The sequence below is a fragment of the Heterocephalus glaber genome, unplaced genomic scaffold, assembly GCF_053883595.1.
Source record: "Heterocephalus glaber isolate CG9 unplaced genomic scaffold, H.glaber_assembly_v1.0 deba00001720, whole genome shotgun sequence".
NCBI classification, from domain to species: domain Eukaryota; kingdom Metazoa; phylum Chordata; class Mammalia; order Rodentia; family Bathyergidae; genus Heterocephalus; species Heterocephalus glaber.
The window spans coordinates 2,364,907-2,390,661 of NW_028258433.1; the positions used below are offsets into that span (position 1 = coordinate 2,364,907).

At 37.5% G+C, this 25,755-nt stretch overlaps 2 protein-coding genes across 5 annotated transcripts in view; one reads left to right on the forward strand and one right to left on the reverse strand.

Annotated features, from left to right (window-relative positions):
- The window catches only part of LOC147821679 (uncharacterized), a 130,597-nt gene extending 106,869 nt beyond the window's left edge, over positions 1-23,728 (reverse strand). The window contains exons 1-2 of the mRNA XM_087199526.1: positions 23,613-23,728; positions 984-1,031 (exon numbers count right to left, since the gene is read on the reverse strand). Of these exons, the coding sequence (XP_087055652.1) occupies positions 984-1,031; positions 23,613-23,681 (117 nt within the window). The 5' untranslated portion in view covers positions 23,682-23,728. The remainder of the gene's footprint in view (positions 1-983; positions 1,032-23,612) is intronic.
- A 157-nt stretch (positions 23,729-23,885) lies between these two features.
- Uspl1 (ubiquitin specific peptidase like 1) overlaps positions 23,886-25,755 on the forward strand; it is a 36,229-nt gene continuing 34,359 nt past the window's right edge. For 2 of the 4 annotated variants that reach the window (XM_087199515.1, XM_087199514.1), the window contains exon 1: positions 23,886-24,028. The gene's annotated coding sequence lies outside the window, so the exon portion shown is untranslated. The remainder of the gene's footprint in view (positions 24,029-25,755) is intronic. The other 2 variants (XM_021236312.2, XM_004854782.3) reach the window with 1 other exon arrangement.

Here is a 25,755-nt window from a genome sequence, read left to right on the forward strand (position 1 = left end):
AAGCACAGTTCAAAACACAACTACATAAATCTGTCTAAGATCACTTTAATGCTAAGAGATTTCTTGATTTTTAAAAATGCAGTTGTTGAATCAATCATTTATAGAAATTTGAAAAACTGAAAATACAAGCCATCACACACATTTGATCTAGGAAGTACTGACAGTACCTGGCTCAGGGGAAAATTAATCAACTAAGCCTGGTAGGCAGCAAGACACCCTCCCAAGTTGGCTCACTCACATGCTAGGCAAGTTACTGTCAGTTTCAGAGAAGAGGACTTAGTTTCTTTTCTTTTTTTTTTGTACCGGGGATCAAACTCAGGACCTTGCGCTTGCAAACCAGGCATGGTGCCACTGCCTTAGTTTCTTATTACTATGTGAATCTCTCCACAAGGCTGTTTGACTGTCCTCCTGATGTGGCAGCTGACATCCCCTAGCATGGTCCAAGAGAGTAAAATGGAGGGCACAATGATTTTATGACCTAGCTTTAAGTCACACATTGTCATTAACACAATACTCTACTGGTTATAGAGGTCAATTCTATGTAGTCTGGAGGAAACTTCAGAAGGGCATGAAAAATAAAAGGCAAGAATCACTGGGGACCATCTTGGTGCCTGGTTACTACAAAAGGTACACAAAAGACAAAGAAAAAGGGAGAGGAATCCAAAGAAGGTACAATTAAACTCAATCCCTGCTGTGCCAGTGGTAAGGAATGTCATCTCTGGGTGTATTCTTTCAAATTTAGTCATTTATCCAGTAATCTGGCCAGCAGTTGTATGGTAGTACCTCCTTATCCATGGAAGATATGTTCCAAGACCCCTGAATCCAGACAGTATGGTACCCTCTATATACTGCTTTTTTCTATATATACATACATATGATAAAGTTTAAATTATAAATGTGCTATAGGAAGAGATTAACAATAGCCAATAATGAGAAGCAATCATTCCATAAGGGTTCTAGTTACAAGCAACAAAGATACTTACAATAAGCAATTTCGAAGTATCAACCCAGGAGTTAAACCAAGGACAGTACTGAAAAAAAAAAAATGAGAAGACATTTCAGCAAGGCACAAACTGACTTCCACCCCACCAAGAGTAAACCCCAGGGGAAATGAGGTGGAAAACCACCTGGACACCCTGAACTGATAGCACAGGAAGTAACAAAACAGATGAATGAGGCTCTAGAAAAATTCAAAGCAGAAATAATCTCCCACATATCTACAAAGATGGTGAGCAGAGGGAAAGGCATGATTAGAGGATCTAGAACAGAAACAGATAAAAAAATAGATGAGCTCAGAAACATGCTGGAAGCCATGAATACCCAGCATAAGAAAGAAATGGAAACCATGATCACCCAACATAGGAAAGAAATGAAATCCACGAAACAGATTCAAACAGATATTCAGAAGATTAAAAACTCCATTGAAAGTATCCACAGCAGATTAAGGGAATCTGAAAATAGAATATCAGATGTAGAAGACAGGATCATGGTTAAGGACCATGAAAAGAGAGATTTCTTAAAAATAGTAAGGGACCAAGAGAAATCAATCCAGCAGCTGCTAGATGATGCAAAGAAGAATAACATAAGACTGATAGGAGTCCATGAAAAAACAGGAGAAAGTACAGTTGACATAAAAATACTGTTCACAGAAGTAATTGTGGAAAACTTCCCAGACAGAGGTAGAGAATTGGACATACAGATAAATGAGCCATATAGAACGCCAACTAGCCCTGATTAAAAAAAAATCTACATCTAGACATTTAATAGTCAAGATCCCAGAAACCCAACAGAAGAACAAAATCCTACAAGCAGTTAGAGAAAAGAAACAAATCACCTACAAAGGAGAGCGCATCAGAATCACAGCAGACTTCTCAATACAAACCCTCAAGTCAAGGAGAGCCTGGAGTGAAGTATTTCAAGCCCTAAAAGAAAATAACTTCCAACCTAGACTGTTGTATCCTGCAAAATTATCTTTCAAAATTGATGGGGAAATTAGATACTTCCACGACAAAAAACACCTGAGAAATTTCATGACCACCAAACTAGCACTACAAGAAATTCTAAACAATATCCTAGAAAAAAACAATGACGGTCACAACTCCGTGAGGCTCAACAGAGGGAAGCCACCAGCCAAGGTAAGACACTAAGGAGACAGGGGGAAAAATAAATAAAAGAGCCAACAAAAGTAAAACATTATGACAAGGAGGAATCAGTATCTATCAATTATAACCATCAATGTTAATGCCCTCAATTCACCAATCAAAAGAAATAGACTGGCAGAATGGATTAAGAAGCAAAATCTAACAATATTCTGTATAGAAGAAACATACTTAACTCAAAAAGAAATTCATAGACTGAAAGTAAAAGGATGGAAAAAAGTTCTCCATGCCACAGGAACCCAGAAAAAAGCAGGGGTAGCAATCTTATCTGCAGACAAAGTAGATTTCAAACCAAAACTAATTAAGAGAGACAAAGATGGTCACTACATCCTTGTGAAGGGAACAATCCAAGAGAAAGAGATGACAATCCTAAATACATATGCACTGAATATGAATGCCCCCAACTATACAAAACAAATATTAAATGGAGATGAAAAACCAAATAAGCACTAACACAATTGTAGTGGGGGACCTCAATACCCCCCTATCACAAATAGATCATTTAGACAAAAAGTTAATAAGGAAAGTCTAGAACTGAACCAAGTTTTTGAACAAATGGACTTAATAGATGTTTACAGAGTGTTCCACCCCACAAAACTGGAATACACATTCTTTTTGGCTGCACATGGGTCATTCTCCAGAATAGACCACATGCTAGCTCACAGGTCATTTCTAAGTAAATGTAAAAGAATATCAGACCATAGTGCAATAAAATTGGAGATCAATAACATAAAAAACCACAAAACCCCAACAAACACATGGAAACTGAATAACACCCTCCTGAACAACCAATGGGTCACAGAAAAAATTAAAGAAGAAATTAAACAGTTTCTACAAGTAAATGATAATGCCAGTACAACATACAGGAATCTATGGGACACAGTGAAAGCAGTTCTATGTGGGAAATTCATAGCAGTGAACATTCATATTAGGAAAACAGAAAAAACTCAGATAAATAACCTAATGCAGAACCTCAAGCTCCTAGAAAAAGAAGAGCATAACAAATCCAAAGCTCATACAAGAGAGGAAATTATAAAGATCAAAGCAGAAATCAATGCAATGGAGTCTAAGAGAACAATACCAAAAAAATCAATGAATCAAAGAGTTGGTTTTTTGAAAGAATAAATAAAATTGATAAACCTTTAGCCAACCTTATCAAAAAAGGGAAAGAAAAGGCACAAATACATGCAACTAAGGAAAAAGGTGAAGTCACAACAGATCCAACAGAAATCCAGAGGATCATCAATACCAACTTCGAGAACTTGTACTCTAATAAAATAGAAAACACAGAAGAAATGGGCAGATTCCTAGATACATACGAATTGCCAAAGTTAAATGAAGAAGATATAGAAATGCTACACCCCAATTACAATGAGAGAAATTGAAAATGTAATAAAATATTTACCAATAAAGAAAAGCCCACATCCGGATGGCTTCACTGCTGAATTTTACAAGACATTTAAAGAAGAGCTATTGCCATTACTCTTTAAACTCATCAAGGAAATTGAAGGGGAAGCAAAGCTTCCAAATTCATTCCTGGAAGCAAGTATTACTTTGATTCCAAAACCAGGGAAAGACTCAACCCAAAAAGAGAACTACAGGCCAATCTCCCTAATGAACATAGATGCAAAAATCCTCAACAAGATATTGGCAAACAGAATACAGAGGGTCATCAAGAAGATCATACACCCTGACCAAGTCACATTTATCCCAGGGATTCAAGGACAGTTCAACATTTGTAAATCAATAAATGTAATACACCATATTAACAGAGTCAAGGACAAAAACCATATGATCATCTCAATAGATGCAGAAAAAACATTCAACAAAATCCAGCACCCATTCATGATAAAAACCCTACAGAAAATTGGAATAGAAGGTCTTTATCTTAACCTGATTAAGGCTATGTATGAAAAACCAACAGCCAACATCATGCTAAATGGTCAAAAACTGAAAACTTTCACCCTAAAATCAGGAGCAAGACAAGGATGCCCACTATCACCACTCCTGTTCAATATAGTTCTGGAAACATTAGCCACAGTAATTAGAAAGGAGAAAGAAATAAAAGGAATCAAGATAGGAAAAGAAGAAGTTAAACTGTCATTATTTGCTGATGATATGATACTTTACATAGAAGACCCCAAAAACTCCACCAAAAGACTTTTAGACTTAATTGACAGATTCAGTAGAGTAGCTGGATACAAGGTCAACACTCAAAAAACAATAGCCTTCTTGTACACAAATAACAGACTCACTGAGAGAGAAATTAGGGAAACAATTCCTTTTACAATAGCATCCAAAAAAATGAAATATCTAGGAATCAATCTAACAAAGGAAGCCAAAGACCTCTACACTGAAAAACACAGCACTCTGAAAAAAGAGACCAAAGAGTATACAAGAAAATGGAAAGACATCCCTTGCTCCTGGGTGGGAAGAACTAATATAGTGAAAATGGCCATACTTCCAAAACTACTATATAGATTCAATGCAATGCCAATTGAAATTCCAACAATGTACTTCACAGAACTAGAGAAAACAATCCAAAAATTCATTTGGAACCAGAAGAGAGCTAGAATAGCTAAAGCAATTCTAAGCAGCAGAGACATGGCTGGGGGTATCACAATCCCCAACATGAAACTATACTACAAAGCTACTGTGATACAAACAGCATGGTACTGGCAAAAGACCAGAACTGAGGATCAGTGGAATAGATTAGAAGATGCAGAAGCAACTTCAGACATGCTCAGCCACCTCAACTTTGACAAAGGAGCCAACCACCCTCATTGGAGGAAAGATAGCCTATTTAATAAATGGTGTTGGAAAAACTGGATTTCAACCTGCCAAAGATTGAAACTAGACCCATACCTATCACCATGCACTAAACTAAGATCAATGTGGATTAAAGATATAAATATTAAGAGAGAAACACTAAACTTGCTGGAAGATAAGTTAGGTAAAACTCTTGAAGACATTGACATAGGAAAAGACTTTGTGAACAAAACCCCAGTAGCACGGGAACTAGCAGAAAGAATTAACAACTGGGATCTCATCTTATTAAAAAGATTCTGCACTGCAAAAGAAACCACCTACAGAGCTAACAGACAACCTACAATACAGGAAAAAATTTTTAGCAGCTGTACCTTAGACAAAGGACTACTATCTAGAATATATAAAGAATTGAAAAAAATCAGACTTCCCAAATTCAAAGACCCAGTTCAAAAATGGACATCTGAAATGAAGAGACATTTCTCAGAACAAGAAGTAAAAGCAGCAAATAAACATATGAAAAAATGTTCAACATCACTGGTCATGAGAGAGATGCAGATGAAAACAACACTGCAATTCCACCTCACTCCACAAAGAATGGCTGCTATCAAGAAATTAACCAATAACAAATGCTGGTGGGGTTGTGGGGAGAAAGGAACCCTTCTCCATTGCTGGTGGGAGTGCAGGCTGGTGCAACCACTGTGGAAATCAGTATGGAGACACCTCAAAGAACTAGTACTAGAGGTCCCATTTGACCCAGCTATTCCCCTGCTGGGTATCTTCCCAAAAGAATTAAAAGAATCATACCTCAGCAATATATGTCTACCTATGTTTAAAGTGGCACAGTTTGTAATAGCTAAAGCTTGGAAGCAGACCAAGTGCCCATCAATAGGAAACTGGATAAAGAATATGTGGGTTTTTTTTAATAAAATGGAGTACTACTCAGCCATAAAGAATGAGAAACTAGACACATTTATAGGTAAATGGATGCATACTGAGGCCATACTCTTAAGTGAAATAAAGAGGACACACATGTGTAAATACGGAATAGTTTCTCTAGTGTGAGAAACTGATAGTGTAAACAAGGGTCAAAATGGGCCGGGGATTTAGCTCAGTGGTTTCACCACCTGCTGCGCAAGCACAAGGACCCGAGTTTGATCCCCAGTACCAAAAACAAAACAAAACAAAAAAACCCAGGGTTAAAATGATTAAAATGAATAATTGATAATTTGAAATAGGAAAAAGGTCCAAAGACGTAGGGTTGAAGGGAGGGGAAGGGGAAAGGAAAGAAGGGAAAGGAAAAATTATGAGAAAAAAAATGGAAATGATGTCTATGTAAATAGGGAAGGGTGGAGGTGGTGAAGGGTGCACAGGTAATGGGGAAAAATAAGAATCAAGATACATCATGTACAGGTACAAACACCCAATGATAAATGTAAACGTATTGGATACCTAAAATGTATCAATAAAAGAACTTCAGAAAAAAATCCCCCCAAAATAGCCAATAATAAAATAGAAGTTATAATAATATACTATAATAAATTATGTGAATATGAGCTCTTCAAAATATCTTATTATACTGGACCCACTCTTCTTTTGGTGAGATGACACAATATCTGTGTGATGAAATGAAATGAGGTGATTAGTGTAGGCAGTGTGCCACTATGTTAGGCTACTATAGACTGCTAGATGATACAATGGAAGGAGGATCACTGAGCTTCTGACAGCTGACTGAAAGTAAAGGATATCTTGTAGGTGTGAAACTGTTGATCAGGGTAGGAATACTGTCTGGAAATAGTCCCCTTATAATCAAGCATATATGGTACTAGGTTGCATCCAAAGACAGATTTACAAAGTCACAAATAACTGTTTGGTGGATATTGTTTTTATTATCAGATATTAACATCTACACGTTATTCCAGGTTGACCAAGTAATTCTCAGTCTGTTTAGAGGTTTTGCAGGTACATGTTAGCATGAAGTTAAATATATTGTCTCTAAGAATAGATGCCTGAAACGCAAGAGTCTTAGGATCATAAAATCCTAGAGACACATGGGATTTTGAAAATCTTATCCCTTCCTTTAAAGAAATGAGATTTCAGGCTTAAAAAGGTAATTTGTCAAGGGACAAAATTAGTGCATCCTGAGTCTACAGCGCGTGTCAGAGTTTGATTATTATATCTGGATAAACTATTGCCCATAGACTGTTCAGATGGGTAAGGTACAGATCCAGGTCAATACATGCTCTCCAAGACTTTCTGGCAACCACTACCTTGCCTATACTACACTGTATATGCATGCTAACCCTCTAGTAAGCAGATGGTTGTGGGTAAATTCCTTTCTGAACTGACCATACAAAATGGTTTTTTTTTGTTGTTTGGTACCAGAGATTGAACTTGGGATCTTGTGCTTGCGAGGCAGGCAGTGGAACCACTGAGCTAAATCCCCGGCCCTATAAAATGGTTTTAACTTAATATTAGTGTGCAATGTGCTTAGGGTTCTGTAACGGAAATGATGGATTAATTCTGATCCATATATAATTACTCCTCTTTGATCAATGGAAGGCAACTGACAGATGACTAAAATTACATAATACAAAGAAGTACTATACTTGATCTGACCGTCATTACACTGCAGTCAATTGTGTATTCTGGTATAAAGTGTGTAGGTGAACAAATACTGGGCCAATCAGCATGCCTATGTTTTAATATTGGTTCTGTTTGTAGATAGGTGGAACATCTGAGTGACTTCTTTATACTTCCTTGGCCTTTGTGTTCTTATCGTAAAACAAAGGCTTACAGATGTTATGAGTAGAATTGTATCCCCTAAAAAAATGATGAAGCCCTAACCCCCAATACTTGTTGATACTTGTAAGATCTGTCATATATTCTTCTACAATTCTTTAAAAATGGGAAAGCAATTCTTCACCCAAGAGATGTACAACAGATCTCAGTCCACATTTGATCCACAACCTGATCCCTTCTATGTTAACTAGCCCTTTTCCCTTGGGCTCCTTTAGCATTCTAAGCCCAAGGAAATCTTTTCACTGTGAAATGGAACATATCTTACACCAGCCCAGGCATGCTTTCTTTGTTTTCAGAGTAGATGTGACTTTTCCAGAATTATCATGTAATGGTCCATTCAGCAACTTTTTCCATTTTTCCTTTAGTTACTCTCCATTAAGAAGGGGGCATGCACATGAAAATCACTTAGGACTTTCAGTAACATTCTCAGAAGCATTAGTACCCCATGCTGTTTCTCAGCCTACCCTAATGGACACATATACCAAAGATAAGCTATTTTCACATTTTAACATGATTTACGCCTAGAAATTTAAAAAATTACAGTGCTTTTTTGTAACTACCAAGTATTGCAGTTCTGATGATGGCAGGGTTAAAGATAGGGTAGTGCAGGATAGGGTGAAAGAGATAGAGAAATGGAAAGAGACAGATTATAGTCTTGGTGGCAAAATACAGGGTAATTCTAAAATGGCTGATTTAACATGTCAGATAGTATAACTTGATTGCTTCATATGAACACAGTTCTATAATCCATTCCCAATTTGTTTTCTTATAATAAACATTTCTGGTCTTGAAAAAAAGACAAATATTAAACAGCATATGTAAGTGTAGAAAATGGGCCCTGCCACAATAAAATATCACAGATTAGGTGGCTACAACAACAGAAGTTTGTTTTCTCTCATTTCTGGAATCTAGAAGTCTAAGATCAATGTGTTGGTTGATTTGGTTTGATTTCTCCTAAGGCCTCTCCTCCTTGGCTTGCAAATGGCTGCCTTCTTGAAAAATTCTCACATGGCCTGTTTCCAGTGTCTCCCTATGTATCCAAATTTTTTCGTCTTATAAAGATACTAGTTATAATGAATTAGGGTCTTAAAGACCTCATTTTAAGTTAATCAACTCTTTAAGGCCCTAAGTCCAAATACAGCCACATTCTGAGCACTGAGAGTTAAGACTTCAACATATAAATGGGGGGTGGGGGGTGGGGGATTAGGATTCTAATGGGTCCAAACTTTCCTTTGTCAGCACAGTTGTTCAAGTTTATAGTACAGTAACTGCATTAGTGCTAATCTAAATGTCGCACATCCAAATGAATTTATTAAAAGGCATCTCTTTTTTTGCCCTATAAAATCTCAAATCTTTAAATTGTATATAAAATGTGGTGTTACTTGATAACTGCTAGGGCAAGCTCATGGTGGCAGACACAAACAAAGAGGGCATCATTGAAAAGTCTCCTTTCCTGATCATGACTTCCTCACTAGCCTGCCACAAAACCCACAGTTCTCTTGTCCTATTCTTTTATTGCCATTTTATTTCCTCTGAAAATATAAATAATCTCTGGAAGAGAAATATATTAAGTGATCATCACCCACTAACACCTTAGGGTAGAGCAGCTCAGATTGCAGTCTGAAAATAACTAATTCTATCAAAGTGTAATGTTTTTTATTACTGCTCGGCTACTGGAATGTTGATCACTGTCTCCTTTAGTAATAACTCTAGTCTAGGTCATTCAGGTTTTACTTAAGATGATGAGACAAATAGCATGTATAAAAACATTTTCTCATCTAATAAATAAGCCTGAGAAGGGAAAGAACGAGGTGTTGCAGTTAACATTTCTGAGTACCTGGGAGTTATCAGGCATCCTGCTATTTAAGAAATGATTTCATTTGATCCTAAAAATAATCTGTACAGTAGTATTAAGTCCCATTTTACAGACAAGCGAACAGGCTCAGATAAATTAATATCCCAGAGCTTGTCAACAGTAAAATACGCTTAACCCCATATCTGGTGGCTTGTGTGTGGGTGTGTGGGGGTGTTGTAGCCAAACTGAAGCATTAGTGTTCTCATTTTTAAAATGAGTATAATAAAGTATATACTTTCTGTAGCACTGTTATGAGGATTTTTCACTCCCCGCCCCCGCCCCCCCCGCCCCGAAATGGGGCCTTCACAATGAGCTACATCCCTAGTGTTTTACTTTTTATTTTTGAGACAGAGTCTTACTAAGTCTTTAAGTTGCCCAGGCTGAGCTTGAACTTGTGATCCTCATGCCTGTCTTCCAGAATGCTGCAATTACAGGCATGCACCACCATGCTGGGATTGTTATGAGGTTTAAATGAATTAATTTGCAAGCATAATAGTGTTGAAGAATACAGCAGAACTGATGATGTGTGACTTCTGAGACTAGGCCTTAAGAGGCCTGCTGCTTTCACCTCTGCTTCTTGGAACATTCCTGCTGCCACATTAAAAACCTCAAGGAAGAAAGGGAATGAAAAGAGAGAATGCTATGGGTGAGGAAAGGAAGAAGGAGCCTGTGGAACCCCTGCAAAATAGCCTCAGACATGTTACTGAGGCCACTTTATATCCTGTGGCCCTGGGCCAGCTGCCAACTGATTAGGCCAAGGTGAAGCCAGCAGAATAACTTCCCAGTCACCTACAGGATCATGACAAATAACTATGTTTTAAGCCATGAAGTTTTGGGATCTTTTGATACACTACCATAGACGACTATTACAGTTAGTTAAAAACATGTTCATATACAATCTCAAACAAAAAGCGTAAGAATGAGAGAAAATACATCATAATCCTTACTTTACACCTTTTTTTTTTTTTTTCCTTCCAGAGATCTCCTAGTTTGGAACCTATTTTTCTAAAGCATAAAATTTAAATTAACCTTAGAACCTATATAAATCCCTGACAAAGAACAATTACTATATTTACCTTAAGCAAGATTAAGGGAGAGTCCTAAAATGCAGGTGACCAAAGACCCTCTCTTATTTGTTTCCTTGCCTAAAATAGTAGGTTTCTTCTGCTTCTCCTTCTTCTTCTGTACTGGATATAGAACACACGCCTTGTGCATGCTAGGCAAGCACTCTCTACCACTTTACTACATCCTCAGCCCTTTCTTGTCTTAGAGAAAATTATCAGCAATCTCTCGTTTTGCTTTTAATTTTCCTCTATGGGATTTGTTTAGGAACTTTCTCCAGCTTATCGGACTGAATCTCAACATTTTCCTTCTAGTTCCAACATGTAAATGTTCTCATTTTTGCTTACTGATTATGCCCAAATCTTCACTGATGTCTGTCCGGGGATAAACCCTCATCACTCCTAACTACCTGAAAGAACAACCTCCTCCTGGAGGTATTACGGTGTCACTTCAAAATTAAACCTATTGGGACTGGGGATTTAGCTCTGTGGTTCCTCTGCCTGCCTCTCAAGCATGAGGTCCCAAGTTTGATCCCTGGTACAAAAAAAAAAAAAAAAAGTTAAACCTATCATTTGCTCCATTTCTTGGCTTCTACTGTTAATATCCTTTTTTCTTTCTCTCTCCACTACCAGATTGTCTTATTTAAGCATAATTTTTTTCTGGGAGACATATAGAATCTCTGAGGTTAGGTTAGGTGCTAAGCTTTCTCATTCTCAGACTGGGTTAGATGCACTTTTAGTAACTTGTTACTAAATACACATTATTACAATTATACTTCTCACTTTATTATTCATTCAACAAATACAACATGTAAAGTGGTGACAGAAGATGCAGTGTGGAAAATAAAGCAGGGGAAGGGTTGTATCTACCCAATGGAAGGAGTACCCTTTTCAATTTGCACAAACAAAAAAAGTGCAAATTTTTTTGGTAACACACACTGTAATTGCTCTTTAACTGTGTATGTACACATATGCATATATGTGTGCATGTGAGAGTTGGTAAGGAAGGGATCTGTAGGTACTTACAGACCATCTCTACTGAGGTGGTAAGCCACAGGAAGGTTTTGAACAAAAGAATGACATGATCTGATTTATGTTTTTACAGATACACTGGCAGATAGAGAATAAACTGAAGGGAAACAAGTAAAGAAACAAGGAGAATAGGAAGATATTGCTATAGTTCTATCTAGCTATCCTCTATCTATCCTCAACTGGGGCAATTTTGTCTCCTAAGGAACATTTTGGCAATGTCTGGTGACATTTTTGTCACAACTGTGGCAGTGGGTTTCTATTACTTTGTGGGCAGAGATGAAGGATATTACTAAACATCTTATGAGGTATACTGCACAGGATGACCTCTCCCTCCACACATTTCTGGCTTCAAATGTCAATAGTGTTGAGGTTGAAAAACTCTACTATAATCTGTGATGGGATGTAGCTTGGATTTATATAGTAGGGACAAAAAGTTGCAGAAGTGATTAGCTTCTAAATATATTTCAAAAGTAGGGTTGGCCAGGCATGGTGGTGCATACCTGTAATCCTAGTACTCAGGAGTCTGAGGCAGGAAGATCACTGTAAGTTCGAGGCCACCCTGGGTTACATAGTGAGTTCAAGACCAGCCTGAACTACATGGCAAGACCCTGTCTCAAAAACAAACAAACAAAAAAGTAAGGTTGACAACATTTGCTAAAGGATACAATGTAAGCTAGAAGGGAAAAACAGGAATCAAAGTTGACCCAAGGTTTCCTGCCTGAAGTTTATCCTATTGGAATAAGGAATAATGTGTCTGTAGCAGGTAGGAAGCAGGTGCTTTGTTTGGGGATGAGCAGAAGAGATATAAGTTTGAAATTCAGGACAGAGGTTGAAACTGGAGATATTAACCTGGGCGTCCTAACATCTATATAGAATATAAAGCTACAGATCAATATAAGATTATTTAGGGAATAACTAAAAAATGGGAAGCAATCTCAGCCCTGAGATATACTAATATTTAAAAAGGAGAAAGAACCATCAAAAGATAGTGAGAAGAAGCCAAGGTAGAAGAAAACAGAGTACAAGAGAATGATCAGCCATAGAAAATGCTGCTCAAAGGTCAAGGAAAATGAGGACTAAGAAATGACTACCAGATCTGGCATCAGGGAATCCAATGTAGATATGGAAATTAGCATTTTGGTGGCGAGATAGAAATAAAAGCCTAAGTGGTCTGGATTCAAGATAACAGTAGGGGAAGGTAGACAAAGTAACTATAAGCAATGATATATTCTCTTGAGGCCTTTTCCTATAAGTGAGTAAAGAAATGGATTTTTTTCTTCTCAACTTATTCTAAAAATTCAAACATACAGGAAGTTGAAAGAATAGTATGACTATTCTTACATATACTTACCACATAGATTCAATATCAGAGTATCATACTTGTTTTTACCTGTATGTGCTTGTGTATGTATCTAAATTATCTGAAGATAACTTCAACCCTAAATACACTTCAGATGCCCCTCCTAAAATAAGTCCATTCTCCTACATAAGCCATTAACACACCTAGGAAAATTAAAAATACATCCTCCTTTATATTCTATAGCTGGCATATTCAAATTTTCCCAACATACATTTTGCAAAATAGGATCCAATCAAAGTCCATGCATTGCATTTGCTTGTCATATTTCTTTTAGATGAAAAGATCTTTCTTATAGAATGGATTTAACTGATTGGTTGTCATGCCATTTAACTTATACTTCTATTCTAGAAGAGGAGTTTTTGAGGGTGGCAAATATATTTACTATACCTGGTGCAATATTCTAAAATTACCATTTCCCAACTTTCCTGTGTCCCTGTCCTTTCATTTTCAGAAAATTGTCAATTTATTTCAAAAAAATTGTTTTCATTTAACCATCACCTATTCACTCTGAAGAATCAACTGAACAACTTCCAAGTTTATATACTCCATGTTCAGAAGAAAATACTTCCACCTCTTATTTACCATAAGAATTCATAGGAGATCTTAAAAGTAATCAGTACTCAAACCGAACATCATTTTATTGATTAATCATGACAAATTATATTTAGAAAGTAAACTGAATTTCCTGAAATTTCTTTCCTGATTAGCAAAATGGTGCTTCCTAATACTTGAGGGTGAAAGATGCTGTCAAATATGCCTACGTGACTGGAAATTATGACATACAAATGAGTTCACTACAACTGTGTTGGAATGCTCTGTATTCTCCACTAGTAAACAGCTTACATTCAGGTGAGAGAGCTTATTATACTCAAACTGCTATTATTATAGAAGATTATATTTGAACTTCTATTATTGGTCTAATACATAAGCTCTTGAAGTAACTTTAAAACATAAACTTGGGCTGGGGATTTAGCTCAGTGGTTCCACCACCTGCTTCGCAAGCACAAAGTCCTGAGGAGTTCGATCCCCAGTACCAAATAAACCAAAAAACCTAAAAAAAACCCCATAAACTGATCCAACAATGCTTACAGTTAGCATCCCAAGGACTACTGAGGAAATGTCAGTTTATCTTAAAACATTTTTTGCTATAATCTTCAAATTATTATTTTTCATTGTGTTGAAAAGCTGTAAATATGGACAGCAAATTAATTGTATACTTAATTCATTGAAAATTTTGAGTTCCCTGCTAACTTACCTTGCAAGAAAGTTTTTGCTTACAAAATTAAAATTATTAACATATTACACAAAAGTAAATCATATTCTTAACCATTTTACTTTCCTTACTTGGACTAATTTAATGCTTTGGCATTAGAATTTTTATCAAACTACTGCTACTTATAGTGATGGTTTTCAATTTCTTTAGCCTTATGGATTATTGCCATGAGGTAAATGACCTTTGCTAGCCATTTAGTCCACCTCATTCTCATTACCACTGGAAAAAAATACCCAAAATAAAAACACCTCACTTGAATAAATCAGAACATGAGACTAAGACTTTAGCATCTTCCTGGAGACCAGAAGTAAATTATTGACTCATGCAAAATCAAAATTTTAGATATTATCACATTATAAGTCCACACAACTGAGCATATGAACTTTCACTGACAATCTGTAAGAACATGCGGAGAGTAGTCCTTGATCATATTATGTATGCTACTGACTTAGACAAAGAGCTAAACAGGAAGAAGGGGTTGGTAGCAAGAAATCATCTTGTGGACAAACTCTTTCAGTCTATTCTCCAAATAGGCTATTATATGTAATATATACAAAAATACAACTATTTCACAAAACTACCATTAATATTTTAATAATCTGGAGTATTGTACTTATTCTGTAGGTATGCAGCAAAATGTCATATTATTGTGGTAGCCAGACTCCAATGAACTATGTATCTCAGGTCACTTATTGGGGTTAGGGGTGAGAAGCCAGCTGCCGTGTTATAAGGATACTTAAGCAGCCTTCAGATGATGTAACCACAGGAGAGACCCTAAAATGGAACCCTCCAATTAAATCACTCCCAGATTCCTGACCATCAGAAACTTTAAAAAAAAATAAATGCTTGTTGTTTTAAGCTATCTTGGAGTAATTTGTTACACAGCAAAAGCTAACACAAAAATATATACTGACTTAACTAAACATGTAACCTCATAACTTCACTTAACTATTTTAAAAAAAGCATAGCATTCTGATGGATAGTCTTTAAAAAAATCCACTACTATAAAAAGTATGTGGGGGAGAAAAGGATGGAGAGGATAAAGGTGCAGCTGGATGGGAGGAACAACTTCCAGTGTTATATACCACAGTATGATAACAATGATTGACTGCAATTAATATTTCAAAATAGCTATTAGAATTTTAAATGTTCCCAACACAAAGAAATGACATGTCTCAGGTGATCCAAATGCCAGTTACGTGATCTCATCATTTTACACACAGAATATATGTATTGAAATGTTACACTGAAGAAATTCTGAGTTTCAGCCCCTTCCTTTTCCACCTGGGATCTGGCAACTAAGAGCCATTTTTTCCAGTTTGTTCTTGTCACACAGTAAATTTGGTGGTGGGGGGGTAAGTTCTACTCTTTTAGAGAAAGTTGAGGTTTAAATCTGCCTATTTCTGAAGTGTGGTACTAGGAAGTTGTTATGGTTTATAACTAGATAGTCCCCAAAACCTCATGTGCTCACAGATGGCACTTTAAGGGAGATGATCAGATCATGGGAGCATGGTACTCATTAGTGGATTAGTCTACAGATGAGTTTATACCTAAGTTATGTTGGGAGGTGAAGCCTGGTTGGAGGAGGTGGATCGCTGAGGGTGTGGCCTGGAAAGATTCATGTCTACTATGTGATGAGTTGGGTTTTTTTGCCATGCCACCCTGCCTTGCCAGGCAACTATGAACTGAAACCTCTATAAACTGTGAGCCAAAATAAACCTACCTTCATTTATGTTGTGTCACATAGTGTCTCAATGATGAGCAAGTAACTAAGAAGCTCAGTGTTGCTGTAAACCTCAGCCACATTTTCCAAACAACTTTTTTTTGGTAAATGTACATTTCAATCTTTATCTGTCTGTAACTGGATCCAAACTTAGTAGAGAGAAAAGGGAGATATCGACCTTTAAAGCTAAGTATTGTGTGTCACCATGAAATCTGCAGTATATTTGTGTAGTGGTGGGGTCAGTCAGGCCTGAGACTGGATCATAGCTCTTTGTATTCATTTGTTCACCTATATCCAAGAGTACAACAAAAGACAGTAAGAAATAGCAAAATGAGTTTATTCACAATTTGGCAGCTATGCTGCTCTATCCCCAGCACACAGAAGTACTCAAATTTACAGAAGGGCACAGAACAAATAGCAGAAAATATCTACATGTAGATTTAGCTAAACTTTGGTGTAGAGGTGAGGAAGTAGTGAAACCTCTCCGGAGTCAGGGATGAGGTGTGGTGGTTACACTTTTAGCATGAGGAAGACAGATAAGCAGCTATCTTTAAAAATTCTAATTTTAGCCAGGTGTGGTGGCCACACCTGTAGTCCCAGCACTTGGGAGGCAGAGGCAGGAGGATCACTGTGAGTTTGAAGCCAGCCTGGGAAACATAGTGAGTTCAAGGCCAGCCTGAACTACGTAGTGAGACTCTGTCTCAAAAAAAAAAATTCTAATTTTAAAAGATCCATTTTAACTCTTTAAGTATAAAACAAAACATCCAAAGGGTTACATGATATAACTGCATAATAAATACAAGGAACACATAATTATTCACAAATAGATGAGAAATTATGACTGACAGTGAGCATTAGAAAATCTGGAGAAAAAATATAGATGCTCAGGTCCATCCATATTCATGGAACCATGAATGAGACCCAAACAACTGGCGTTTTAACAAGTTAACAATATAATGCTAATCCATACTTACTTAAGAACTCATGGTATAAATGGCAAGTGCGGGCCAAGGATTTAGCTCAGTGGTTCTACTGCCTGCCTCGAAAGTGCAAGGTCCTGAGTTCGCTCCCCAGGACCAAAAAATACAAAAATAAAAATAAATGGCAAGTACAAGAATACTGAAAAAGAGACTGCTAAGAACTAGCAAAGGAAAGATTATGCAGTAAATAGAACTAAAAGAAAACTTTAAAATATATGCAGGATTGAGATGAGGTAGGAGTAGAGAAAACCAACATTTGCTGTGAGGGCTTAGTAGCAGCCAGACACACTTTTACATATTACCTCACTTAAGATAATTTCATTTAAAACACAAGAAAGCTGAGGCTCAGGAGAGATTAAATAATTTGTCTAAGGTCACGAAACGAGTTAAATGACAGAAGTGGGATTAAGAGATATTTTTATTTTATAGCTGAAATTGAGCCTCTGGGAGGTTTTATTTTGTCTGGAGTAACAAAATTGGAATGTAGCAGAACTGGGATTAACAAGTGGCCAAGTTGAAATCAGGTCTATGAATCTATAGCTATGCTTTTTGTCCCCCCTGCCCCGCTTTTAAGCAGTGCCCCACACTGCTCAGGAAAACTAGAGGTAGGAAACCAAATTTATAAAAAGATTAGACCACTGAAAAATAGCCTGCATTTTAATTTGTGATGTATTCAGAATATCACATTTCAGTGGCTTAAAAATCACTTTTTAAACAATGAGTTTTTACCATCTCATGGTTTTGTCTTAATTGATTTATTTACTCAAAATTTAGTTGCTCCCAAACAGCAGTAAGTTAGAACTCAATCAGTAGACTGAACCATGATTTAACTACTGGTTTAGAACTACCAATTTAGTCAAACTGACTTTATGGTTAGCCTCAATTTTAGAAGCATAATGCTTAAGGCCAGAGTACTTTTATTTATGACAGATTTTTAAAGAATGTTTTATGACAATACTTTGTAAGGGTCCTTTGTGGTCAATATTACTATTTCAATAACTTTAAAAAGTGAAGCCAGACATTTATTCATTTGTGAGAACTTAAAGTTCCATGTTTCTATCTTTAACACTATAGTAAAAATGCAACTCTTTGTGACTCTTCCTATAGTTAAAATGAATCATTTTTCCCAACTGGTCCTACAGAACATTGCTTGTACAATTATTACATTCTGCTTTGTATGACATCAACTTATTTACAAATGTTTCTATTCCTCCTCAGAGATAAGAACCATACATATCCGGATATCTTTTATTCTCCCTGCATTTAGGTAGAGTGTCTTACATAGTCCATGAAAGCTGGTTGACAAATTTACTATTTTCTCAAGAAAAACTTATTATGTGTACATTGAAACTAAAAAATGAGAAAATGGGAGAAATAGACTGTCAAAAACATTCCACTTTAAAAGTAGGTACGGTTGGCTACATAAATTGGAAATTGGGAGCCACTAAGATCATCATTCATCATGCATATACCAGGCACTGTATGAACAAGAAAGATATAGTCCTTGACCACACAGGGCTCACAATCTAGCACGGAGACAGAAATATGTGTACATTTATCACATTTACATATACATATATGATATGAGGACAATAGTAGTAGGGGGTAGAGGATAGAGGGCTCCTTAGATAGGGTGGACAATCAGAGAAAACATTTAAGCTTATATTCAAAGGTTCAGAGACAGTTATATAAAGAGAAGGAGCCAGTATGGTGGGACACATCTGTAGACCCAGCTACTTGGGAGTCTGAGGTTGGAAGATTGACAGCTTGAGCCCAGTTTGTGTAACTTAATAAGACCAGGTTAAAAACAACAACAAACTAAAAACAATGACAAAGGGACAGTATTGCCAGTATGGTGTTAAGGCCTTTAAAGATCGGTCATGCTAGATTCAGGGGAATGGAATAGTCACTATAAACACATTTTCAAACTATTTTTTTTTTTTGTAGCAGGGATTGAACTCGGGACCTTGTGCTTGCGAGGCAGGTGGTGGCACTGCTGAGCTAAATCCCAGCCCTATTTCTTTCTTGATGTTTTTAAAAAATTTTCTTGATTTATTTTAAATTTCCTGGCTAAATTAAATGATAGAATGACCCCTGGAGAATGCAAGACTACCTATTTCTAAATAGTCCTAAATTCCTTTGAGTCCTGATGATTAACAAATTCATCTTGAAGTGTCAACTATGTCCCAATTAGGAAAGAGAGTTTCTCTATATGAGCTTAATTTTCTGACTTGGAGGCCTCCTGATTGCTAATCAACATATTATGTGATTATTTCAACAAGTACTTATAAAATGTTATTTTGTCACTGGAAAAATGCAGTGGTGTTTTCTGAACTCTAGGTTGGTCCAGGGTCAAAAAGGAATAACTGTACTGAAAGCAGCTCCTAACCACTGAATATTCTTGATCTACTCCTAGAACTACATGTTCAATTATGAGGATGGATGATATATTGGAAAAACCTTTGTATTAGAAATTAGAGATAGAGGCTTTAGTCTTAGGTCTGCCACTTTATTATATAAATTCAAGTAAGCTGTTTACTTCTTCATGGTTTAGTTTCTTTTTAGTAAAGGAGAAATATGAAGTTGCATCATAGACAAATTTAACTGTTTATGGTTGGCAAAAAATTGCAAAGAAAAACAAGTTTAAATAGATTATAACCTGGAATAAGCATGAGCGCTTAGAAGCACTCATTTGTTGTAAATTCAGTGTGTTTTCATGACTGTCACTGTAAATACTGTTCTGCTATATGATTTTATTTTATTTATTTTTGGTTTTTTGAGATAGGGTTTTGCTATGTAGTTCAGGGTGGTCTTGAATTTGCAGAGATCCTCCTGGCTCAGACTCCCAAGTGCCAGGATTACAAGTGTATAATTACTGTATAATTTTTTTTTATATTACTGTATAATTTTAATGACATATATTTAGTGTAAGGTCCATCCCTAAACAATTCACCTGCTTCCTCTAGACCTCCAAGGAAGAAATAATCATTCAAGTGATGGGACCTGTATCTTTAGGCTTATTTAAGAATCAAACAGGGTATTAACTCTATTAATTATAATAGCATAAGGGACACATGTGTGCCACTGCATAAATAAAAATTTATGTAAGGTAAAAAGATAAATATATAGTTATCTGTTGCAGAGTTCTTTTAATAATGACACAAAAGCACAAAAGGGTATTATGCAGTCATAAAAGAAGAACACCTTACAAAATAATAGGGTCAGGGATTTAGCTCAGTGGTTCTACTGCCTGCCTTACAAGTGCAAGGACCCAAGTTCAATCCCCAGTATCAAAAAAAAAAAAAAAAGAGAATAGGTGATTGTTTTGGTGCCTATAATCCCAGCACTCAGAATGCTGAGACAGGAGGATCACTGCAAGTTTGAGGCCAAAACCAAGAAAAAAACCCAGAATAATTTCTAAGGTAAGTGAACAAATAGGTTACATAAAGTGTGCAGTGTACCACTTAGGTTTAAAAAGGGGAAAAATAAAACATACACTGATACTACTTATGTGCTTATATGTACATTTTTTTTCCCAAAAAATATGGAACACACTGTTGTCCTTTGTTGCTTACTTCTTAGACCTAGACAGGGAATTTGGTGATTGAGGGACAAGTGTGGTAGTAACTTTTCATAGTGTTTGCTTTTGATTTCCGAACTATGTGTACTACCAAAACAAAACAACAATTTAAATCAGTATGAAAGTAGTTTGAGATGAAATGGGATCACGTCCTTAGTGGAGAACATTTTTTTAAAAGTGGTAATTCTAAGAGTTAACATCTGCAGAATGTTCAAACTACAAGGGACATTCTTTAAGATATCCATCTCTTCTAAACTTCTCTTTTCATAGATGTGTAAACCAAGGCCTTCAAAATTAAGTGGCTCGTGAAAAGTCACATAACAGAAGATGAGATATTCCAACATCTACTCTAGGACTCTTTATCATACTATTTTCTCATTTTGTGTAGGAAGAATAGAATCAAGTGAATTTAGACTACATTGAGTTATGATATTCTATCTAAATTTTAGTCTACAGTATGAAAACAACCTTAATCCCTGGGACTACTTATTTCTTGTTTGGATCACTATAAGGTTACCCTTACAAACAAGCTGTGCCTAACTTTATAATTGCACTAATACAGCATTATAAATGCATTTTAAAAAATCATAACTAAATTCACTGAGGACAAGTACTAAAATGTCTCACATTAATTTTTTAAAATATACAAATGCCTAGCACAAATTTATTGGGAAAAAATATTAATGTAGGTTCCCAATTCCTTAACTAAACCCCAAGTGTTGGATATGTTTTAGAAAAAAGAATTTTTTGGAATGAAAAAATGTTAGAAGGTACACAAACCAATTATAACATTCCATATACCAGTGGCCAAGAGCAGCACCCGATAATTAAACCTTGGTTTTAGCAAAACATTTGGGATAAAGACTACACATAGCTTCTCATTAGTTCTGGTTATATTTTGCTATCAAATAAATTTTGTCTCTAAACTGAAAAAACTTGCTTTTCCAAGCTTTCTGAATGTTAACTTTAGATAAGGAATAACAGACTGTACTCACAGGGTGCTGCAAGAAAGCATCACTATATACTTTAACTTCATCTCTCTGATGAGATCAGAAGAACCAATTATAGCAGGCAGCTTGTATAGCAAGTTTGAGCCACAGAAATTTATTTTGGTTAAGGAATTCAACCTCGTAAGAGATAACTTCATGAGAGAGAAAATGAGAGAAAGAAATCCTGCATGGCATTGTATTCCCATTATAGTTATTCATTAGTTATTAGTTTAACAAATAAATTAAGGCTAAATAAAGGCTTCCTTTTAGTAAATGGATATGTAAATAGCAATAAGTAAACATAATTTCTGCCCATAATGAGGACAAAAGGGTGGAGGCGATGAACTTTAACCCACTTGAAGGTGACTCCACTCTTCAGGACCACTGTACATAGGAAAGGAATTCCAAATTCACTGGTAAGGAATAAGCAGAAATGTATACAATTTTGTCAATTTGGCATCATTACTATCAAATAGTAATGAGAGTAAAGATTTCTACTCAACTTTTCCTAATCTCTATATCAGAATATCTGTATAAAGATTTTTTCCTGCTTTTTACAAGAGAAAAAACTCTCCCAAGTCAAAACAGCACAAACTAAAATCTTTTCCATTCTCTCCACAAACCAAGCCTCATTTCTATTTTGTTCCTGTCATTCCATTTGGGGAGAGGGGAGGTCAGAGAAGTAAAATTTGCACTAGAAGACTATAAATCAACTTTTCAGATGACAATGTTTGGTTTTTGATATAATTGTTTGGTGATGTTGCTCTGCAATCTTAAAATTTTGGCTACATTTTAACTCAGTCAATTGTTTCGCTCCATTTGAGTTAGCATTCAGTCAGTGTTTATCACAGAATAGGTATTCCTTTCTAAAAATGGAAATAGCAATGGCGTGCAAAAAAAACCAAACCCAATTAGTTTTGGGTTCTATGTCAAGAGGAAGAATTAATTCTCAAATTTTCATTATAATCCCAAACAGAAAACCTAATTAAATGTTAACAAATATATCAGTACATTAATAATTTAGTACCACTACAAAAATAAACAAAAACCACCTATTTTTGTCTGGAGAAAAACTCGCAACAAACTGTTGGATTTCTTGACCATCTAGAAGTACCACAAACTAAAATTCTTTTTTACTTGAGAATTTCTTTGTACAAAAGACTTGGTTCCTCCTACCACCCTACCAGTATTATTCCAGGAATCATTTAAAGAGGCTGAAAACCAAAAGCAAAAACTCATATCCCCCCAAAACCCAAAGCATAGACCAAAATGCCAATCGCGGTCCCTCTGGAGAGAAATGGTCAGAAACTACAATGATATCCTAAGGCACAGAAACAATCGGACTCGAAGGACTTTTGGAATAAGTTGCTTTCAAAAATTAGAATGCAGACTCCGACACAGCAGCCGCAGTCACGATGTCCCTTAAACCACATTACCTCCCTACCAAAGCAGTCTTAAAACTTATCAACTAAAATGACAACTCCCCTTTCTTGGAAGTTCAAACAAGGCAGGGCAGCTGAAACGAGTGCAGCAAGGGGCAGATTGGCTGCTCAATAGCAGAACGGGTTATGGAGAGGCAAGTCCCTGCGCTTTCACGACTCCCCTTACCGTTAGAAGATCTGGGAGGGAGAAAAGGAGAAATACCCCAGAATCCTCGTAGAAAAGCCCCTGGCCTCGAAGGTGGGGTTTAGGGAGAAGGGAGGGGCAGCTCCATGTGTGGTGACCCTTTGTGAACGCGCACTAAGCACTCGGCTCTCTTCAAGGTTTAAGGAGCGGACTACGGGAGCCTGGCGCTGCTCAGCTGTGGAGGCCGCGGCACCACAGGGACGCCCAAGCCGAGCCTCCAAGGCAGCCGTTTTCTTCTCCTATCCCACCCTGCGGGTCTCTCCAGAAACCTGGGCTCCCCACCCGGTATCCCGCGGCCCAGGGCGCAAAGTGGTACTCTCTGTTGTCTTTCTTCAGCGGCGTAATCCCTCCGCAGCGAGCCGCGCATTAGTTTTAATCATGCCCCACCCCCTGACGCTGGCGTCACCTCCGCCACTGGAGCGCTTTCCAGCAGCTTCCAGAAACGTCGCCTTTCCAAACCCAGCCACTCACACATTGGGGGCTGGGTAGTCACCGGCTCCGCCTCTACTCGTTGTCAGAATTGAAACTGAGGCTGCGGCTGCAGAGCGGAAAGCCACGCCTCTGCGGAGCTCGGCCGGAAGTGCTGCTGTCTTCACCTTCCCCACCACGCCTACGTCCTTTCAAGCCCGGCTAGCAATGGAAAGGGGAACGCTTTTGCCTCGGACTCCAACCGGAAGTTGTTTTCCCGGTTGAGATGCGGGGGGGCGGGGGGAGTATCTCGAGGGGAACGTGAGTTGAACGTTGCGACTTGGTGGTGTGGCGCGCAAGCTGGAACGCGAGTTCAGACCGGCCGGGTACCAAGAAGGGGAGTGCTCGGGGAAGGTAAGGGAAAAGAGGGAGTAGTTTGCTTTGGCTCTCGAAATAGGGAAAAAAACCAGCTTGGGTGTCCTACGGGTTGGTCCGCAGAGCACGCCGAAAAAATGGGATGGATTGGGACAAGGTTCAGGTAGGAAGAAGGGTTGTAGAGTTAGAGGTGCAGGTCCGTTTGGGCGCAGAGAGGTAAACACTGAAGAGAAACCAGAGTTAGTTTTCCTCTCCCGAGGAGCGTGGAGATGGGCAGGGTTAACGGAGCGCTAAGGCTCTTGGGTTTCCAAGGTTAGGTTTTGAAACTCATCCCGATGGATCCTGCTTGTGTCTGATTCGGCACAGCTGGGGATTAGTACCCAACAGGGCTACCGGTGAAAGCCGACACGGTTCTTCACCTTTAGGTTTGTAGGGGCTTCGCTTCGACAGTTCGCATGCTGAGCCTACTTGGTCTGGAAGCGCAAAGCTCGAAGATGTACAAGGCCTTTCTTCGAGGAGTTATTTCTCTAGATTTCTCTATTTTGCACACGGGACTGAATTAAGGTTAATTGCACACTTTTCCTAATTCTTAGGGCCAACTCTGCTACACATTCATTGCCCTGTAATTGGGTCCGTTCTGCATAGGGGCTCTGGGCTTTCAGTGGCTTACAGAGAAGTCTTGAAAGGGGCACGTGAGAAGAAAGATGCGGGTGAAGTAAAGGAAGACAAAAAGCTAGGTTGGTGTCACCGTGCAGGGAAGTTTGAGTCATGGTACTACCTTTAAGATCATACTTAGCTGTTTGGATGGACTCTTTATTATAACCAGGCTCGGGTAAATAGGTGATTTTAAGCTGAGCTGAGACAGACTAGGGCTTGTTTTGGGGGAACATCGTTTTGACAGTGATGTGTGGGGATGGAATGGAAAGAGGAAACATTTTCAAAAGAACTGTTAACAGAATTGGGTGACTTACTGCATGAAAAAGAGAAACGAGAGCTGAGAAGGACTCAAACTTTCTAGTTTGTGTTTGAAAGGCTGGAGATGGCAAAATTTATGTGAGTTACTGGGAGCAGGAGCAGGTTATTTTTGAAGGGAAGACAGCGAAGGCAGTTACTTAGGGACACACTAAGTTTAAGAACCCACCCCAGGATTTTTGTATTTGAAAGAAGACCTAGGTGGTTTTTTGTTTTGTTTGTATGAATTTTCTTTTGAGTGTTCTAAATATTTAGTATTTCTGCCATCAGCCTACCTAGCTTTCCCATTGAAATGTTGGTGGTGGAATCTGAACAATTCTGAAGGCGACTTCTGTTTAACTCATGTAATTGAGAGAGAAAGAGAACCACCTTAAAGGATTTCCTAGATCCCCCAGAGAGGTGGAAATTTTCATCAAAAACAATTTATTCGAGATACATAGCCTACCAGTTTCTCTTTTGAGAATGGTGCAACGTGACACAAGGTGCACTGTGTATTTCCTACATAGTGAAGTATTAAACTAGCACCAAATAGTAGCCTTAATTTATTATGTGTCAGGTGTTAAAGCATTATCTTATTTAATTCTTAGACCAGTTTTACAGATAAATTTCTGGACTCACTTTACAAGTGCAAAGCTCATGCTTTTACTGTTGGAACCACATAAATTTGACTTTCCTGTGTCCTGTAAATCCTTTTTATAAGCAAATTATAAATAAAAGTAGCTAAAGATAGTTGGTATTGTCTGTGAAAAGCCTAAAAGTAAAAAACACCAACTTGGAGTAATCTTCAAGGCAGT